Source organism: Podarcis bocagei (genome assembly GCF_964188305.1).
Source record: "Podarcis bocagei genome assembly, chromosome: 7".
Classification (NCBI taxonomy): Eukaryota; Metazoa; Chordata; class Lepidosauria; order Squamata; family Lacertidae; genus Podarcis; species Podarcis bocagei.
In genome coordinates this window covers 84,436,319-84,457,271 of record NC_138132.1, presented here as the reverse complement: position 1 = coordinate 84,457,271, position 20,953 = coordinate 84,436,319, and the positions used below count along the sequence as shown (strand labels likewise).

The 20,953-nt window shown below is 44.9% G+C and overlaps 1 protein-coding gene across 4 annotated transcripts in view; it reads left to right on the top strand.

Annotated features, from left to right (window-relative positions):
• HECTD4 (HECT domain E3 ubiquitin protein ligase 4) overlaps positions 1-20,953 on the top strand; it is a 114,527-nt gene that overhangs the window by 60,836 nt on the left and 32,738 nt on the right. For 3 of the 4 annotated variants that reach the window (XM_081202859.1, XM_081202858.1, XM_081202857.1), the window contains exons 26-47: positions 750-942; positions 1,132-1,236; positions 3,350-3,438; positions 3,672-3,847; positions 5,146-5,281; positions 5,392-5,533; positions 6,480-6,646; positions 7,296-7,442; positions 8,985-9,169; positions 10,069-10,222; positions 11,495-11,775; positions 12,840-13,029; positions 13,114-13,195; positions 13,429-13,631; positions 14,612-14,747; positions 15,183-15,365; positions 15,594-15,764; positions 16,743-16,912; positions 18,121-18,236; positions 19,632-19,735; positions 19,935-20,117; positions 20,259-20,407. In XM_081202859.1, the coding sequence (XP_081058985.1) occupies positions 750-942; positions 1,132-1,236; positions 3,350-3,438; positions 3,672-3,847; positions 5,146-5,281; positions 5,392-5,533; positions 6,480-6,646; positions 7,296-7,442; positions 8,985-9,169; positions 10,069-10,222; positions 11,495-11,775; positions 12,840-13,029; positions 13,114-13,195; positions 13,429-13,631; positions 14,612-14,747; positions 15,183-15,365; positions 15,594-15,764; positions 16,743-16,912; positions 18,121-18,236; positions 19,632-19,735; positions 19,935-20,117; positions 20,259-20,407 (3,462 nt within the window). The remainder of the gene's footprint in view (positions 1-749; positions 943-1,131; positions 1,237-3,349; positions 3,439-3,671; positions 3,848-5,145; positions 5,282-5,391; positions 5,534-6,479; positions 6,647-7,295; positions 7,443-8,984; positions 9,170-10,068; positions 10,223-11,494; positions 11,776-12,839; positions 13,030-13,113; positions 13,196-13,428; positions 13,632-14,611; positions 14,748-15,182; positions 15,366-15,593; positions 15,765-16,742; positions 16,913-18,120; positions 18,237-19,631; positions 19,736-19,934; positions 20,118-20,258; positions 20,408-20,953) is intronic. The other variant, XM_081202860.1, reaches the window with a different exon arrangement.

Genomic DNA, 20,953 nt, shown 5'->3' with positions numbered 1-20,953 from the left:
GCAAAGGGACCCCTGACCATTAGGTCCAGTCATGACTGACTCTGGGTTGCGGCGCTCATCTCACTTTATTGGCTGAGGGAGCCGACGTACAGCTTCCGGGTCATGTGGCCAGCAGGACTAAGCCGCTTCTGGCGAACCAGAGCAACGCACAGAAACTCCGTTTACCTTTCCGCCGGAGCAGTACCTATTTATCTACTTGCACTTTGAGGTGCTTTCGAACTGCTAAGTTGGCAGGAGTAGGGACCGAGCAACAGGAGCTCACCCCGTCACGGGGATTCAAACTGCCGACCTTCTGATCGGCAAGTCCTAGGCTCTGTGGTTTAACCCACAGTGCCATCCACGTCCCTGTTGGTAGATTACTGGTCCCTTATACAAGAGAACTTCGACTTACCACCGCTCCTACTCGCAAACAATTCGACTCGCGACCGCAGCAAACCCAGAATTAAATACTGGGTTTGCCGTGATTCATGCACGTGCAGAAGTGGCTGCTGCCGTCTGCACATGTGCAGAATGGTGCCGCCGAATGCACATGCGCAGAACAGCGCTTCTACCAGCGACCCAGATCGACTCACGAACGGACCTCTGGAACGGATTCCGTATGTGAGTAGAGGTTCCACTGTACAGCCCTTTCCTCCCCTCACAGTGAACACACACTCTCAGGCCAAACGAATCTACAGAATTGTCATGCCCATTTGCCAAAAAACCTTTTTACCAACTTTTCGTTTTTGATTCATTCTTACCTTCAACAGAGAGGTCATCCAGCCGGACATAATGGAAGAAATGGTAGTTTCGTGTGTGATCAAACATTTGAACCTGGTTGATGCACTCCAGTCCCTCATAAACTTCCAGTATCAAGAGGAGCATGCAGAAGAATATGACTTGCTTTGTAAAATTATGGGAGAAACGTTTAAGAAACTAAATGCCATGGAAAGACAATTGCAGGTAAAAATGCTACCAAAAAATAAATTTCCGGTGTAGAAAAAGAAGATAGTGGGCCCATTATAATTAATATGTATATCTCCAGGGGGACCCTTATATTCTTAGCACACTGAGCACATTTCCCCTTACCTTTGGTAATGATGCTCCAACACTTTCACATCCCCCCACTTTTTCTTTTTCTTTTTTGCCCAGAGTGTCGCCGAATTAGAACAGAAATGGCAAAGTGAAGTGGAAGATGCCATGCATGGGAAATTGGAGAACAATGTGCCCTTCTTTTATGATTATCATTTTAACGAGGTGAGTATCACATGTTGATCCCCTTCAGTGCTGGTAAGAACAGAGGAACTCAGGCAATGCTTTCTCTGAATTGCTGTACTCTTTCCCTCTTCCTATAAAACGTTGTGCTGGCTTTATTAGTGCCCAAGAACAAATCATGGGCACTTTGAAGCAGACTGACTGATCGACCCTGTGCTGGAAATTAAGCTGCAAATGCTGATTGCTGTTTCTTCCAGGAACAGCCGGGTTTTGCAGGCATAGAGGTAAGGGAAAGGCGTCTCCAAAGGATCCGAGGGTTTCCTCAGTATGTCAGGGTAATAAAATCGAGCAACTGGAAGCGAGCAGTTTGAGGGAATTGTAAAAATAGTTGCCAGTGTTCTACTCCTGCCAGACAATTTAGAAAATGGGTCTGGTTCTGGGTAATTGTTTCAGTATAATTCAAATTCTTTAGACTGAAGGGGAAAGGGAACCTGCAGGTTTGGTGAAGGCAGAACATTTGCCTTGCATGCAAAAGACCCGGGTATCTTTAGAAAGGCTGGGAAAGACTCCTGCCTGAAACAGTAGAGCTGGGGGCTCCTATGTAGCACCAAGGGGCCCTTGTTTTGTGTGATCGGGGGAGGCTCAGGAGTCATGGGCAGCTGGCTGTTGCCCAGATTTTTAAAAAACTCTGCACATTTATGTTTCACAGGGTGCAAAAGAAGGGTGTTGCACCTTAGCTGGCAGAGAAACCGCACGCCTTGCACCCCTCCTGGGCAACGGCCGCCCACCCGTAATTCCGAAGCCTCCCCCAATCTGTCAAAACAAAGGGGGAAGGTCGCAGGAAATCTGTATCCCTGGACGTCCCCGGTTCCCCCTTGGCAGTGGCAGCAAGCAGTGAGCAGCGCCTGAAGCCAGCCAGAGCCAACTGCGCTACCAAGCTGGCTCCGGGCTGCTGAGGCTGCTGCTGCCACGTTTCCCAGGGACAGATTTGCAAATCTGGGGACATTCCGGGGACGGAATTTGTCCTGGGACAGATTTGCAAATCCGGGGGCTGTCCCTGGGAACCGGGGATGTCTCATAACCCTAATGTAGAGGGATGTTGAAGTCAATTAGAGATCTGATGGTAAGGGGAAGGTGCTCTGCAAAGGCATTGTCTGTGCATTTAGGGCCTAACTAATGTCTGCAGATATGTATTTCCTTTCCAGCTAATATTTGGTGGGAGTTTCCTGCCTTTAGCTACCTGAAGCGTCTTTACCCTTTTGGAACCAGATTCTCTTCCTGATATGTGCTAATCTAGCCTTCCCCAACCTGACGCCCTTTAGATGTTGTGGACTCCAGCTCCCATTAGCCCCATCCACGATGGGAGATGTTGTCCGAAAGAGCTGGAGGAAGGGGTGGAGGAGAAAATTGTGTTGGTCCACTTTTAAAGTGAACTTTCCTAATTCATACTTCCTGGAACAATATTTTGAACCATAGTGCAGCTGTCTTTCAAAATTCACACTTCTTCAGATTTTGTGATGGAGTTCTCCAACCAAAGAATGTGTACAAAAATATGTGATTTAGAGGAAAACATGTATTAAAATGCATATATTGGTGAAAATAGCATTCAAAATTCAGTATATTTTGGGAAATGTGTATAGTAGGAGAAATTCACACTAAAATGCTGGTGAATTTTTATGAGGATTTTTTTTTAAATTGTAAACTGATGCAGAAAGTGTCAAACTGAATTTAAGACTAAAAATATGAGAAACTGGAATTGACTGAATTTGTCCATCCCTATTTGAAGACCACCAAGTGGGGAAGGCTGGGCTAATCAGTCAGGTTGATTCTTAGTTTGGAAATGAAAGGAACTGAATCTTGATGCGTTCTTTGCTTCCTAATGCATCCGGTGCAACTAGCTCAGAGCACCAATGCTGTGCTGGATTTGTCCACTGAAGAGGAAAGATGGATTTTATTTCACAGATGGAAGTGGAGATTTCCTGTCCACATAATCAACAAAAATTCCACATTATCTCCTGAATCAGATATATTCTATTCTATTTATTCATTAAAAAAATAATAACCATGCTTTCCTATAAAATATCGCAAGGCACTATACAACCTAAAAATGCAATATCTGGCCTCCCTTTTCAGTATATTTTCCCCTTCTCTCTAGAACAAAATGAAAGAATTGGAGCTTTTGTGTTCAATGAAAGAGATTTCTTTTGATGGAAGTGATCTCGAGAATATGGTTCTCTCACTCAGGTTAGTGTGGCTGCTGAATTCAGTAGAAATTCTGTCCTCTTTATTTGGGTGGTTTATTTGATTGGTACGTGTGGGCTGGTACATTTGTAAGTTCCAGTCTGAGGTTTCCAATATCCATGTTTTCTCCTAATGCAACCTCAGATTTGAATAGCATTGCATGTTCTCTTCCAACGTGTTTCTGAAGATCTAATGGACATCCGACCTGTGTGGGATTTAACTTCACTGCTTTTTAGGGAGAAATTCTTCCAAGAAGTGAACTCTCTGCTTCAGAAGCCTTTGCATCCCATGGGTAAAACAAAAACACTAGTCAAGAGCCTGATGAACCGAGCAGAGCTGCTCTTGCATGTCACCATTGCTGCACAGTCTGGGCTTACCAGGAGTATATCTGGCACACCTGCAGACACACCAGGTAAGGAGAGAAAAGAATCTGATGTCTTAAAGCGAAAGATGCTCTCAGTGCAGTGTTTCCTGCAATTTGCAAGCTGCTTAAGAGTAGAAACTCAGCAATGAAAGTAGGAAGCAAGAAGAAAGCAGCAGCAATGTTTTTAAGGGATAGGAGGAAAGTGTTGTGGGTTCTTCTCCCTTTTCTTACTCCATTTAATTCTGCTTCATCTCCTAAATGTAAATATAACATGCCATAATACAAAGAAAATTGAATTTACAAAGAACAAAGAGAGGTATAACATATTAACAGTAGTCCCAGCCGATACAAGTTTTTATTAATCAACCTGTCTTTGTTTCTATAAAAAATTCCTTCCAGTAGCACCTTAAAGACCAACTAAGTTAGTTCTTGGTATGAGCTTTCGTGTGCATGCACACTTCTTCAGATATCTGTATCTGAAGAAGTGTGCATGCACACGAAAGCTCATACCAAGAACTAACTTAGTTGGTCTTTAAGGTGCTACTGGAAGGAATTTTTTATTTTGACTATGGCAGACCAACACGGCTACCTATCTGTAACTGTCTTTGTTTCTGTTAATCTTATGTAACCTCATTTGGAGCAGGGGTGGGGTTGGGGGGATTGTATGCAGCAGGTACATAGCTTTTGGGTGCTCCTGGATCCATTACTGTCGCTTGAGACTCAGGTGGTCTCAGTAGCGCACAGTGCCTTCCATCAGCTTCAGCTGGTGGCCCGGCTATGCCCCTATCTGGACAGGGATAGCCTAACTTTCTGGCAACCTCTATGTTGGCTTACTGCAATTGTTATACACGGGGCTGGTGCAAAATTTGACAGCCAGGTCGCTCACCAGAACGAAACTGTTTTAGTATATAACGCCGATCCTGGCCCAGCTGCACTGACTGCCAATTCAATGTGCTGGTGCTGACCTATAAAACCTTACCTCTCTGCATATAAACTGACACAGAACCTGTGTTTGTCATCCGAGGCTCTTCTCTATGTCCCCATTCTCTTGGGAGGTTCAGAGGATGACAGCACAGGATTGGGCCTTTTCTGTGGTGGCACCATTATTACATGTCTTTAGGTGCCAGGCAAAAGCATTTCTCTTTAAATGTGGGGATGGGGTAGGGATTGTTATTATGATTATTATTTTATTATTATGCTGCATAAATTATGAAATTATGTTCTTAATGTACACAGCCCCGGGATCTTTGGATAAAGAGAGGTATAGAAATAGTAGTAGCAGCAGCAGCAGTAATAATAATAATAATAATAAACCAAAGCTTATTTCTGTTCCCTTAACATTACAGCTTGCAAATCAGCGTCAGAAACAAAGGTGATATCCTATGCTGTTCGCCAGCCTGTCTTCCTCCGCAGTATGTCAGCACCATCTGATCTTGAAATGATTGCAAATGATGACCTAGAGTTCACGCGGTCAAGCCAGAGGTATATGTTGTCTCTCACTTCCTTTAAGTTCAGCCAGTGTTTCGTTACCCTCTCAGTGTAATTGGAGGTGACTGAATCTCCTTAATAAGATCTGTTTTTCCTCTCTGTAGGCGGCGCCATGTGACTAGTCACAGAAGCAGCTCTTTTACTCTTCTTCAGTCTCTCACCATTGAGGACAGCCGAGACAAGCCCACCTATAGTGTCTTGTTGGGGCAGCTGTTTGCTTTCATCGGGACCAATCCTGATCAAGCAGTAAGTCATGCCAGAGACATAAGTTAGTGTGCCTTTCAGACTGTTGCAGTTAAAGAGCATGAATTCTCATACCTGTGCATGCTCTGCAACAAAACAATGTCTCCCAGGGCTGTATAGAATAAAAGCAACAAACACATTACAATAGAACACTAGGTAAAAGCAGTACCAGCGAAGAATCATCAAATCTTCAAAATCCAGCAAGCCATGAAAAGCATGCTTGACCAGCTACATAATGTGCTGGAATGACCAAGCAGATTTACAAAGTATTTGCCTGGCACCAAAAAGATACCAACAATATCAGCAGGTGAACTTTTCTGGGAAGACTATTCCATAAATGGGAGATCATGACCAAGAGACCCCTTTCCTCATCTACCACCTGCTGAACTTCAGGTGACGGGGTTTGTAGAAACCTTGTAGAAAGGCTCACATTGTCGAAAGTCATTATACATCTGAAGCTGCATTATACTAAGGCCATTGGTCTACTTTTAACTGCAAATGACCCAGATCTGCTGCCTGAGATCCTCTTAGCTGGAGATGCCAGAGACTGAGACCTGATTTCAGAAGTGTGTAGGACTACAATATATAGCTATTAACCCTAAATCCTGTTCAGAATGAAAGGAGTGGCAGGGGTCTAGTTTTGGCATCCAGTGAACTGTTTAAGGGGACATAGTGCAAGCCAGGAATTGAGCAGGAAGAGTAAACAGCCACTTGTGCATTGTGGCTTTTTGAAGGGATATTTACTGAGACTTGTGGGCACCATAGCACGCTGGCATCCACAGCGCTTCATTGGCAACCCCTGCACTACATACAACCCTTTATTAGTAACCCTCACTTTGCATGCTTCAAGGAAGATGGTACGCTCTGAACCAGCCAGCCATCACAAACAGAAACATTGCTGATGTCCCCAGCGGCAACGTTACAGGATTCACCCATCCCTTTCTCATAGGTATCGAGCAGCAGTTTCCTATTAGCTGCTCAGACTCGGTGGCGCCGTGGAAACACCAGAAAACAGGCCCTGGTGCACATGCGAGAGCTCCTGACAGCAGCTGTTCGTGTTGGTGGTGTGACGCATCTTGTGGGTCCAGTCACAATGGTGCTTCAAGGAGGCCCCCGGTTAGTTCCCTTCAGAGACTCACATCTGGAGAGGGCTGGAGGGGAATGTGGATTGTTGGCAGAGGCGGTGAGGGAGTCAGCCTTCTCTTCAAAAACAGACTTATTGAAGGAACTCTGGAGATGGCCCAAATGGCACTGCTCGTGGCATGAGACTGTATCACAGGGACACCTTTGAGTGGTGCTTGGTTAGACCGCCTTGAAATTGATTGCTAAAGCCAAGGTTCCGACAAATTTGAAAGCTGAACAAATTCTTTAGGCAACTGTGTAATAATTGGCACCCCCTTATTGAATGCATTGACCAGAACAACATGTCACAGTAAGTCCAACTTGCCAGTCTGCAGGGTTCCCTGAAGAAAGACCATTCATGTTTAAAAAGCAGCATAAGTCTGTAATTCAACAGGCCTCTGACTCCCTCTTCCCTTCATAATTTTTTTTTATTCTTCCATCTCTCAGATTGGATTTTGTTTTGCTCTTTTCAAGGGTGTGGGTATTAATTGCAGCAAGCTGCTAAAACGCATGGCTGGCTCAATGCGAAAAAGTCCCTTCTATCTTACATCGCACCTCACACTTGCATCCTCCAGGGATTTGGAGCAGTTTATGTTTTTGAAAAGTCTGTTTTAATAGGGCCTGACTGTTTAACTTCCCACAGAATTGAAGAACTCACCTGCGGTGGGATGGTGGAGCAAGTTCAGGAAGCCTTTGGGGAGACCATGACCTCTGTGGTGGCACTCTGCGCTCGGTACCCCATTGCATGTGCAAACAGCATTGGCCTGCTGTGCACCATACCATACACCAGGTAGGCATGTTCCACCGTGGGAGAGCTTGTGAGCAGAGTATCCTGTTACATGAGGAAATCTGTCCAAAATTAAGCTTTACCAATAACCTGCAATTGTTCATGGGAAGCATTTTTAAAAATGGTTGGTGATGCCTCCCTCACCTTTCTGTGTTCCTTTTCTGGTTGCACTGCTGCTGTTTTGTTATGCCACCCCTTCCCCCACCGCTGGAATTTTGTCTTCACAAACTGAGTTTCCCCCCAATCTCATTTAGAATTACTGGTAGTATTTTTATCAGGTGCAGTTGTGCTAATAAAAAGTTAGATAAGTAAATACAAATTGATTTCATCAGTGCTGCTGACCAGGAGGGAATGATTACAGTGGTACCTTGGGTTACATACGCTTCAGGTTACAGACTCAGCTAACCCAGAAATATTACCTCAGGTTAAGAACTTTGCCTCGGGATAAGAACAGAAATCGGGCTCCAGCAGTGCGGCGGCAGTAGGAGGCCCCATTAGCTAAAGTGGTGCTTCAGGTTAAGAACAGTTTCAGGTTAAGAACGGACCTCCGGAACGAATTAAGTACTTAACCCTAGGTACCATTGTATAGGAAATGCTTAAAGGGCCAATTTCAGTAATGTCTCTCTGAAATCAGCCCTTTAATTGGTTATTATGGGATGGGCGTATAATTCAGTGGTAGAACACATGCTTTGCACACAAAAGGTCCCAGATTCAATCAGCAGCATATTCAGGTAGTGATGGGAAAGAGTCCTGTTTTGACGTAGCTCCCCAGGTTTCCAATCAGTGTCAATGTAATTGAGCTGGACGGAACAATTGTCTGACTACTGGTATATGGCATAAAGGTCTCCCCATTTTGATGCAGTTTAGAGCAGTTCCTGATTCTTCCAGATATCAGCCCTTTAGTTCTTCCCCCCACCCCAAACTAGTTCTTTTCTGACCTGGTTGAAGAAGAAACTAATCAAGGGGGACTGGGAGAAATAGAAACTGCTTTAAACCACACCAGACAGGGAGACACTGACACTTTTTTAAAGCACCAAGTCCCACTGAACTGAAAGGAATTTACCTCTGAATAAACATATTAGAATCTTGCCTATGAGAATAGGCATGCTGGGATTATTATGGGGAATATGGGAACATACATTAAATGCTATGTAGAACTGTAGCCGTAATTCAGTTTCTAGATGCTTGTGGAAGAGCAATGCCTTAGTAGCTCTAAAGAGCCCTAGTGTGAAAAGGGCTAGAGCAACTTCACATTGTATTGAGAATGCCAAGGCAGCCCGTATCAGTTTTTATGTCCAAATTTGCCTATAGATAGTTAAAGATCTTGCTCTTCTTTCTGGCCATAGCTTCACCATGGGACTCAGCATTCAGAATATAATTAGAACAATGAAAATAGTTAAGCACAAGACACCATGGTATTATAGACAGCAGCAAAGCAGGAAATGAGATTGACAGACGCTGTATATTTGTTGTGTGGTTTCAACTTGGGCGTGTATTAAGAGGGCTAAAATGCTACTGTCACCCCACTGTCGTGGTTCTGGGCAGGAGTGAAGAGAAGTGCCTGGTGCGGAGTGGCCTCGTCCAGCTGATGGATCGCTTGTGCAGCTTAAGCAGCCAGACCGAATCCAGCTCCAGTGAGAAGCAAACAAAGAAGCAGAAAGTGGCCACCATGGCTTGGGCTGCATTCCAAGTGCTAGCCAACCGTTGTGTCGAATGGGAGAAAGAGGAAGGTAGGAGGAGCTTGCAGGCCTGGCCCTGGTTATGTGAACTAAGATGCTTGAAAACATATTTGTGCAGTAAAGAGATATGGAAGCTTTTGGTTGAACTGAGTATTCAGTGGCAATAAACTTAGTGTAAAACTCCCCTGGCTCCTTTTTGCTTCATTGTCCATATACACTCTCATTTTCCAATGCTGCAGCTCTCTTAAAGCAGACATGGCCAAACTTGGCCCTCCAGCTGTTCTGGGACTACAGTTCCCATCATCCCTGACCACTGGTCCTGTTAGCTAGGAATGATGGAAGTTGTAGTCCCAAAACAGCTGTAGGGCCAAGTTTGGTCATGCCTATAAAGCATCTCATCCCTTTTTGCAGCTCTTCACTTTTTCAAGTTTCTGACTCGACTTTTTCAGACTAGTGTCTAGACTGAATTCTGTACAGCATTATCACTTCCCACCTCAACCCCTTTTAGCTAATCAGGAGATAGACTCTTGGATATGCTTATTTTTCTCCTTGGCTCCTTGCCAGACTCTGAACTTTTGACACTCCTGTGCACAACTTCCTGAGCAAAACATCCTATTACACTTCTAATTCTCCTGTGGACTTTTGACTTTCCTATGCAGGAGGGCATCTAAATCAAAAGCAACCATCTTCTAACTCAAGTTTTACAACCCCAAACCCAACAAAAATATCTAAAGGGCCCACTCAGGACTATTTTATGTTGTTTTTATGTTGCTGTACACCAACTGATATTTTATCAGTGGTGGTATTTAAATACTTTTATAAATCAATAAATGTTTCTACAACCTCCAATCTACATTTTTCATTATAGGTGTTCTCCTGTTTCTAATAGCTACTCAGTGTGTTTCAGTTGGATCTCATCAACTATGATCCCACTTATATTCCTTTTGCAGGTGGATCAACTGAGGCTGTGCACTCAGGTTTGGCTCGCCAGGTCTCCAGTCTCTTAACCAACCACTTGGCACGTGCCACAGAGTGCTGTGGCAACCAGGCAGCTGGGAATGATGCCCTGCAGGATGTGCTCAGTCTCCTGAATGACCTGTCTAGGTACGGCCGAATTCTTGCTCTCTGGATCACACTTTAGACTAGAATGAACTCATTTTAGTAATGTTGGTGGCAGAGCTTTGGAGTAAAAAAACAACCAACAACTATTGAAATTTTTGAGTGAATCAAGTATATTTGAGCAGCTTGATATGCTATGCTACTGGACCAAAATCCATTTGGGTGGCAGAACACCCACAGTTTCCTGTAGCACATTTTCTTCTTAGTATGTTGTGTCATTAATGTAAATAGGAAGATTAATTTGAGTTGACTCTGCAATCTTGTTGTGTCCCTTGAATTTTGTGGGAAGTCATGGGGAAGGTTTTGTTGTTTAAAATGACTCAGCCAATTACAATGCCTTTTATTTTGTCCAAAGCTGTGTTGTTGTGAGAGCTGTCCTCCTGCCTTTGTCCATGGAAAGTGGGAAAGGTTGCCTTGTAATTTGGCTCCCAAAGGGTCATTTTAAACAAAAAGCCAAACAAACCCACTGTTAATCCCAGCAATAGCTGAAACACATCCTAAATAAATGGTTACAGTTCACAATCCTTCCTGATTGAAGATGTATTGCTTTTAGTCTCTTTAGCTCTGTTTCTACTCTCCAGTTGAGAAATCACTTAGAACAATTTTGACAGGCTTGGAACCCAAGTTGTATAGAACATCCTGTTTTCACCTGATTTTGTTTCAAGACTGTGTGTGTGTGTGTGTGTGTGTGTGTGTGTGTGTGAATCTTTATTTGCATCAGCCATTGGCCATAGCAATAAAGCAACAACACAATATACAAAGAATAGAAATAAAAAGTCAGTTATATAAAATACATTTTAAGGTTTTGAATCAATAGTCAAATGGATCTTATTCTAATTGCCCCAGCTAAAAACCTTGCAACCTTTGCTGTCACCTGCTCATCTTGATCTGCGAAGAGAAAGGACACTGTGGCAGTGGCTGGGCGACCTGGAATGGACAATAAAAGAGGGGTGATAACCTCATTCCTCAAGTCTTTATAAAGAGTGCAAGCCAGAAGGGCATGCGCCACCGATTTGGTACTGCCATCTCCACAGAGACATAAGTGTTTTTCGTGTGGAATCTGTTGGAATCGTCCCTCAAGTATAGCCGAGGGCAATACATTCAATCTTGCGAGAGAAAAAGGCATCTATACTTTAGAATTGCTAGGTTATGCAGATAGGGTGCCAGAGAGTTGAAAAGGGTAGGTGCTAGATAGACAGACAGACAGATCTTTTTTAAAAAATGCATTCAAAGCTGTTGGTGTTTGTTGTCTTTCAGGAGTCACATTGGCAAAGCAATCCTAAGCCAACCAGCCTGTGTATCCAAGCTTCTCTCTCTGCTTTTGGACCAGCGTCCCTCTCCAAAGCTGGTCCTCATCATCCTTCAACTCTGCCGTGCTGCTCTTCCACTCATGAGTGTTGAGGACTGTGGGAATGTCGAATTGCCACCCTGGAGTTACTCTGTGCCCTCCCTGAACAGTGAGCAGGATGACCCCAGTGACCCAGCTTCTAAAATTGCCTCCCTGCTCTTAGCAAAACTGGCTGATTACGTGGTACCAGGTAGGGAATGCTCAAGATCTTGAGAAACTAATCATTGTTGCATGAGAATTCAGGGAGCATCTTTCACTTTTGTGATCCTCCTTTTATAACAGCTTGGAAACCTCCACAAAACGTTACAGGGGTGGGTCACAGAAGCACGTTGCCTCAGTGCTTCCATTGTCTGCCCTGATCTCCCATAGCCTTTTGGGGGGTCTGGACCAGCAGATGCTACAAGCCACTTCCACCCCTATGTTCCAGCTCAGCCTTTAAGGTTGCCTTGGAGTCTTGTCTCAAGCCTCCCATATATGTGCTTAGCCTGGACCTCAAGGCTTTTCAGAGAGATGCTCCCAGTAGCTGGACCACAAGTCTGGGCTTTTCTTCCCCAGAGAACCTCTATTGCTCAAATTGTAAGTCTCAGTCTGCACATGCAATATCCTTAGGACTGGACAGGACCATTTCATGCTGCAAGTTTGTGCTCCAGTGCAGTGGATCTTAAGACGCCACCATGAAATGATTTTCCTGCAGACAGAAATGCCATTTTTGAATGTTCTTTGAAGTAAAAACCATGTGCCAGGAAAAAACTAGCAAGGCTTTCTTTTCCCTCTTCCATTGCTCTGTGGTTTAACTTAGCAAAAGATCAGAACTGGGAAAGGAGTCTCAGGAGCTAGCTAAACTTCTCAAAACTTAGATGTTTTTGTCTGACCTAGGCGATTGTGGGGAGGTGGTGTTAACCCGTTAGTGTCTCAATATTCCTGTTTGCAGTTTAAAGTATTACAGTCCAAGCAGGACTCTACCATCACGTTTTGCTGCATATGCATATCTATAGACCAAGCCTACACCCATTGGAATCAGTGTGAGACTTTTTTTTCAAACTGACCTTTGGAAGCCTGAGATACTTCAGGATTAGGACAATAGATGGTCTCATCATTGTAGCTAGGAGTTATGTGATTAGCTTGTCCATTCCTGTAGCTTGGTGTAGGGCAAACTATGAATTGAATTAAATTTCTTTAGTATTTGTATACTACCAGAAAAGGTATAGAATGTGTTTACAGCTATTGCTTAAAGCTTGTTTTCCTTGCTTGCAGGATGTCAGACGGTTCTTTCTCCAACTGCTTCTGAAACTGATACTTCATTGACAAAAACCAGCCCAAAAGGTTCCCTTAAAGGAGACAAAGATCCAGGAGAAGAGAGTGAAGCTGTGGATGGCAAACTTTCCATTTTTATACATAAGCGGGAAGACCAGTCATCTCATGAAGTGCTTCAGCCATTGCTGAGGTAATTTGAGCTCTGTGGAACGCAGTTAAGAAATCTGGATGCTGCAGCCAACATTTATTCTGTGTTTTATCCTTCCCTTTGTAGTAGCTCAGAAGGTCGGCCATTTCGCCTTGGAACAGGAGCCAACATGGAGAAGGTGGTTAAGATGGATCGAGATATGACCAAAGTAAGGGCAAAATAAATTAATTGTGTGAATAGCTTAATCTGCTTTGCAAAAGTGAAAATAATAATTACAATTTTTTCCCCAGCAAGATGTGGCTTGCCAATTGATGCTTTTGTAGTTAGCCTGCAGGACTAGAAAAAGAGGGATTTCTAGTGATAGTTAGCCTTAGGGTAAATGGCATTGGCCTGTTCATTCCAAATACCGTGTGAGTTGCAAAAGAGCTGTTTCTTTTTCAGAGTGGTTGCTGCGAAGTGATCACGGAGGAAGCAGCTGCTGCTTTGCGGAAGGCCACCAAGTGGGCACAGTCCGGATTGATCGTGAGCGTGGGGCCACCGGTAGAAACGGTCAGTCCTGAAAGCACTAGTGGCCTGTCAACTGGGGACAAAAAGAAAACAGCACAAATCTCCATTTGCAGGGAGCGGAACTCAGAGCTTGCCAGGTACAGAATCTCTGCTGGTGTCCAGAATACCCTGATGTAGAGTGGAAGTGGACTGTACTCTTCTACCCTAGGTTTAAGTGGGGACAGGCATATATCTATGTTGCTTAGAGATGCTCACAAAGAGGTGGACATAGGACTTTTCTACTCTCCCTGTTTGCTCAAACTCTGCTAGGAAGAAACTTAAATATTCTTGTAATTTCTCCAAACTGGTTTTAAGCACATCCCATTTCAGCATTTTCTCAAAAGCGCATGCTGTTGCTGCTTTCGTCTTATGGCTTTATCAGCTGCTGAGTCACTAAACAAGGTATTTCTCACTTTTATCCACTAGTCCTTTTTAACAACTTACAAGGTTTTTCTCCTCTTCATTTTTTTCCAAGTACCAAGGTCTCATACACAGTCATCTTCTTTGTAAGTCAAAGGTCTTAACAGCCATAATCTCGGCCACACAATTGGTTTGTCTAATCAAAGGTCACTCTGACCCCTGGTTAGCTTTCCTGTAGACCAGAGGTAGGAAACCTCTTTCAGGCTGTGTGGGCCACAATCCGTTGTGGGCAGTCTTCCAGAGGCTGCATCCCAGTGGTGGTCGGGGCCACAGGCAAAAGTGGATGGTCTTGCCTTTGTACAGTGCATCATATTCTACCCACGCAAAAGTTGAAGGTTTCTGATTTGCTTTATGTTTCTGACATGCACACCCATGTCTCCATCCTTTATCCAGGAAAGCGTTATCACAGTTCAAGGACACTTTCCTGTCAGAAAAAGGCAATGGAGAGGCTAATGGAGTAGGGCTGGTAAAATGTGGGGCCAGGCAGAGAGGCCTTGAGGGTTCTGCTTGAGGTTCTGCTGCAGGCAAAATGACATGGAGCCAGATCTTTCCACTACTGTCATCCACTTGGTTTCACCCACACTTGCTAATCAAAGAGTTATTTGGGCCTGACGGGTGGATTAGCAACTTACAGCCCACCATTCATTTTTCTCAACAGAACCGACCCTGTGAGGCCCTTCATCAGTGGCCATGTAGCAAACAGCATGGCGGCAGAGGTGATTGCTTTGCTCCACAGCTTGCTCATGGCACCAGAATCCAATGCAGCTCAGATATGGACAACCACAGCTGAAAAAGTAAGTCAGGGAAGGATCCTTAGCTTCTTGGGTGTGAACATGAAAGTTGGGGAGTCGCTTGCCCAAACTGCAACATGAGCTTCTTCTGTAAGCATAAAAAGTCACCTAGAATTCAGTCAGAAGACAGCAATTATGCAAAGGTAGGGCCTACCACAAAATATTGGAGTGAATCCAGTATCAAAAATACTAAAAGTTGTCAAAGGCTGAAATTGACCAGTTCTCCACACCCCTACCCCTGTCCTTGTTTTCCATTTGCTTTTCCTAGCCAAGCCCCTTTATAGAAAAATAAAAGCTTATACCAAGAACAAACTTAGTTGGTCTCTAAGGTGCTACTGGACAATTTTATATATATATATATATATATATATATATATATATATATATATATATATGAGAAAAATAAAATTTGTGTGTGTTTCTCCCATACTCCCTCAGGTCCTTTCGCGTGCTCTGATGTATATTCCTCAGCTGGGAAAATATGCAGAAAGCATCCTGGAGAATGGCAGCAGCAGCGGAAGGAAACTTGCCAAACTTCAAAGGATCGCTCGCCAGGCAGTCGCTGCTCTTTGCGCTCTTGGTGGCTTCAAAGAGACGATCAAAATTGGCTCTGAAGTGCAGGTGACTGGCCGTGCGCCCTTTAATTCCTCACCCCACCCTCTGTTCTGCAAATCAGTGGCAAAGCTTCTGTTTGAGGATATAAAACCCTGCCATTCTTTCTGTTATGGCTGTCATGTTTCTCTGTGCCGTGTGCTAGGTTTATTACTTCATCCATAGCAGTAAATTATTTATAGCCCCAGATAAGTCTAACCTTCATTCCTGACTGTTCCCTCTTTCTCTTTTCAATAGGTTTTGGGTAGGGGAATAGCAGGAAGCATTGGAGTGGTGGCATCTATTAATGAACAGGAAGGTATAGCAACGGTCAAATTTCCGCCTACCAGTATAGACTGTAGAAAGACCTCCCAAGCATCAGACATTTTAACTATTCCATTATCTAGGCTCTGTGTTCCAAGACCAGAGGTAAGGTCATTTTAAAATCCAACGCTGAGTGTAATACTTCAACCGTGTAAATAAGCCGACAAAAGTTGCTGGCCTGCAGTTTTATTTTACTACCCTGCTATAGAGACCAGTAGCTTCAAGAGAAGCCTTCTCATCTGTGGCCACCATGGGAACATAGGAAACTAGCCTCAGTTAGTTGTGGATTTGTAATTGCTTCATACTAAGTGGGCTGGAGGAGAAAGGATAGGCTTCCCTTCCTCTGTGGCCAGCACAGAACCAGTGTGGGATGCTGGAGGTGGGACAGAGATGCATTCGTTTTCTGCTAGCCCTCTTACTTCCCTGCATGAGATTATTTGTCACATATAGCTACTGGGTGAGTTGTTGCATGCAAGGCTATAGGACTGAATTGTCAAATTCAAGCTGCAGTTTAAAATCTGAGCAGCTTTTTAGAGGGGGCACTTCATGAGCGGGTTGGATTTGGATTTGATATCCCGCCTTTCACTCCCTTTAAGGAGTCTCAAAGCGGCTAACATTCTCCTTTCCCTTCCTCCCCCACAACAAACACTCTGTGAGGTGAGTGGGGCTGAGAGACTTCAGAGAAGTGTGACTAGCCCAAGGTCACCCAGCAGCTGCATGTGGAGGAGCAGGGAATCGAACCCGGTTCACCAGATTACGAGTCTGCTGCTCTTAACCACTACACCACACTGGCTCTGGGTTGTTGTTGTTGTTGTTGTTTTGAAAAGCTGACATGGGACAGTTTGGGCATTCAGTAAAGAAGGCAGTTTGAAAGTTTTATTCCAGTGATATGTAATGGAAATCATTGAGCTTTTGTGCCTATCTTGCCATTTTCTTCTTGGTTTGTTACTTTTTAAACCGTGCAATGTGTTTTTGTGACGATGTAATAATGAGGCTATATAACTCCAGGTAATTCCCTCATTTCCCAGAAACTAACAACTTGAATTTAACTTTTTACCGTGCCCCCTCCTCCACCACCACCAGGCATTGCCTCTCCATAAACTGTCCATTACTGAGAAGGTAGTACAGGCAGTCCAGTCCATGTTGCTTCCTCAGGAGGGAAGTCTCTCTATTCATACCTCACTTCCTGCAACAGGAGATGGCTCAACTCCAGTAATGGCAGTGGTGCGACTCCTTGCTGAAATTAGAACCAGGTGAGTGGTGGCGGTTCTGGCAGTGGTTGAGCTGTGGTTGGGAGGCAAGGTACCACGAAGGGCTGGGTGCTTTGCTAGGTGGGTTGGAACTGTAGGGTTGCCATATTTTGAAGAGCAGAAAAGAGGACATAAATGCAGACTTCTACTTTTAACTATGGATCACTATGATGCCTCTACCCATGAAAAAGAGGACATGTCCTGGAAAAAGAGGGCTTATGGCACCTCAGAAGTGAAGTGGATACGGGGTGAAGACAGATAGAGAAGACAGAGCTCATGGTGAATCTGATGAGCTTCACTCTGCCTATTTATTATTAAAAGTGTAAAATGAACACATAGTAATTGATTCATTACTTTATTAATTGTAAGTTCCTTGGGATAGACATTTGCCTAGAAAGCAGCCTACAATATTTTAAATTTTATATAGAATATTATAGCAAAGAAGGGCAAAGCTGCTCCATGGCGACATTGCAGAGGGCAGCCCGTCAGTATCATGGATAGGAGGCTTCCTATTGTAGAACCAGATTTTTTGGAGCTCTGGCCTATAGAGGAAAAGTGCATCTCAGCTGTGCACTGCAAGTGCACTTCCAGATCACTCACTGCTCTACGTTATGTCTGTCTTCACCCTTTATTCAGCAAACAGCAAACATATCCACTGAATACAGTGCATGGCTATACTGAAAGGACTTGTGCCACTTTCAGGCAACCTGTTCATTGAGCATTTATTCTGATTTGTTTGCATAAAGTTTGCAAGGAGGGTAACAACTGTATGCAGGCAACGACTGATTTACATGCATCCAATTGACGTTTGACAGCGCATACTCGCAACGTGGCAACCTGGAGGTTGCCGGAAAAGGAGGCAGGGCATATCAGGGTGGGGTAGGCTTATGCTCCCTCTGCTGATGTACGCGTGGGTCAGGAATATTTTCCCCGGCCTAATCGGTTGTTGCCTGTGTTGAGCATTCATTCTGATTTTCTATTGCCTTTTCCCACCACTTTCTTTATCACAAAAAGCCCAATGAGACCTAATGAACAACGAAAACCAGTAGTCCTAACTAGCAGGCAAGGGATTATTTCCCCCAATACACTTGTTTCTGCCAGCAACACAGAAGGCATCTGCCAGCAATGCAATCTGTGTAATCTCGTGTACGTTCTGGCAGGATTTTTCAATCCTTGTCCTTTTTGTCTCCTCCTCTGCCCTGTCTCCCAAGAGCATGCCTGGTGATGGCACAGTTGCTGGAGGATAGCTCCTTCTGTGAAGAATTCATCCAGCAGTGTCCAGCTGCTGTGGAAGTCCTTAGCCTCGTTGCCCAGGAATGCAGCCCTGGTAGGAACTCCGTCTTACTTAATGCAGCAGTGAGCTTGGCCCATATTTAAGATACAGTGTGTGTTTTTGCTGTGGCTTGCGCCCGCAGTTTAATTGAATTAAGGTTGGCAACTAGGTTTGACCAGTCTGGAGCAGGGCAAATGGCTACATCCTCACCCCAGAAGTGGTCCTACTTACTTACTTACTTACATCTGACAGCTGTGCGATCTGTTCTGAAGGGAGAAAAAAATGAAGCATTTCTCAGTTTCTCTTTCCTACAGCCAGATGGAGCTTAAAGGGTTCACTTTACCCCCCTGAAGAGCATGATAGCCCAACTAGCTGCCATCTGGAAGCCAGTTTGAGCCCATAAGCTACCAGTAGCTCACTGCTGAAATAAGCTATCAGTCATCTACTGTGACTGGGATGCGGGTGGCACTGTGGGTTAAACCACAGAGCCTAATACTTGCCGATCAGAAGGTCGGCGGTTCGAATCCCCGCGACGGGGTGAGCTCCCGTTGCTCGGTCCCTGCTCCTACCAACCTAGCAGTTCGAAAGCATGTCAAAGTGCAAGCAGATAAATAGGTACCGCTCCGGCGGGAAGGTAAACGGCGTTTCTGTGCGCTGCTCTGGTTCACCAGAAGCAGCTTAGTCATGCTGGCCACATGACCCGGAAGCTGTATGCCGGCTCCCTCAGCCAATAAAGCGAGATGAGCGCCGCAACCCCAAAGTTGGCCACGACTGGACCTCATGGTCAGGGGTCCCTTTACCTTTACCATCTACTGCGAAAGGGGCAGAAGTATAATCTAACTGGGGAGCCCATGTTGTATATTGGCTAGAGTATCAGCCTTGAAGCTCACTGGATGGTCTTGGCTCAGTTTCTTACTGAGAGGTTGTGAAGGTGAAATGGAGTTTTTGGTACGACCCACGTTTGCCATCCTGAGCTCCTTGAAGGAAGGACAGGATTAAACTAATACAGTGGTATCTCAGTTTACGAACTTAATCCATTCTGGAAGTCGGTTCTTAAACCGAAACCGTTCTTAAACCGAGGCACACTTTCCCTGATGAGGCCTTCCACCGCTGGTGCCCTTCCACTGTTCGACTTCTGTTCTTAGACCGAGGTAAAGTTCACAAACCGGGAAACTACTTTTGGTTTTGCGGAGCTTGTAAACCGAATAGTTTGTAAACAGGGCTGTTCTTAAACCGAGGTACCGCTGTATGAATAAACAGCTGAAACAACATGTCGCAGTCTGACTTCACTAGTTAGCAAGTCTTTTGCTAATTCTACCTTGGAGGTCTTTGAGATCACACTCAGAGGTTACAAATATGGTTTAGGAGGACTCCGTGAAGTGAATGGCCCCATTCTCATCTTAAGGTCTGACAGGCACATTGTTGCTGGCTTTGTTTGCGATCTTCTAGGGGAGCGGCTCCTTGTTGTAGAAGTGCAGTGTGAAAGGTTACGGATGCTGTATCGTGACAGCGCTCGCCCCCCACCGCCACCTCTCCAGGCAGACCGAAGGCAGGTAAATATATATGCAGAGGCTTAGCCTGCCTCCTCCTTGAACTGTTTTGGTGCCTGAAGAAGGCAGATGATGAGCTAGTATTACAGCATAAAATGTCCAATTGCATATCTGTTCATGAATGTCTCCTGCTAAGTGTACTTTGGAGTTTGCAGGCAAAAAAACCAGTTTACACATTGCAGTTATGTATAATTAAATGCAGGCCCTTCTCTTCTTGGTTCAGCCCAAGGAAGTCACCTGGAATCCTTCTAAGGTCTTCCCACCTGTGCGAGCCTGTATGTTCTCCTCACATCTTACAGCCGTGACTTTCCTTGCGGATCCCAGTGCCGGTGGAGGGCTGCCTCGTGGCACCTTCATTTACGCCACATCACCAGTTCCGGTACAGGTGAGAACTCATGATGGGTATAGTTGCCTCTTCACCTGTCTTCAAGCATGCACAAATAATGATTCAGGAGGTGCTGGGGAGTGCCTTTTATTCTGGGTTAATCCCTGGATGGTCGTGTGTGTGCTTTGCTCCTTTCTCCAGGCACCATCCTTCTATTGGGAGATTGAGATAGTGTCCTACGGAGATACAGATGATGACACAGGGCCGATTGTTTCGTTTGGCTTTGCCACGGAAGCAGAAAAGCGTGAAGGAGCATGGACCAACCCCGTGGGCACCTGCCTCTTCCACAAGTAGGTTGTAGGTTACTGTGAAGCTGTATCAGTATCTAGTGTCGGATATCTTAAGGAACTCATGATCAGGCAACCTTTATTTCTGTTATGAGGGTCCCAGAATGAGACCAGCGAGGTGGGTGTTGGTGTTCTGTGTAACTTCCTCCCGTAATCTGCCCCAGGTATTGAGCGCAAGCCCGTTTACATCCATTTACATTTGTACGCCCTTTGATGCTCCACAAAAGGTCTGACTGTTTTTTGCTATCTCAGTATGGTAACAACTGGGATGTGGGTGGCTCTGTTGGTTAAACCACAGAGCCTACAGCTTGCTGATCAGAAGGTCAGCGGTTCGAATCCCCGTGACGGGGTGAGCTCCCGTTGCTCGGTCGCTGCTCCTGCCAACCTAGCAGTTCGAAAGCACATCAAAGTGCAAGTAGATAAATAGGTACTGCTCTGGCGGGAAGGTAAATGGCGTTTCCGTGTGCTGCTCTGGTTTGCCAGAAGCGGCTTAGTCATGCTGGCCACATGACCCAGAAGCTGTACGCCGGCTCCCTCGGCCAATAAAGT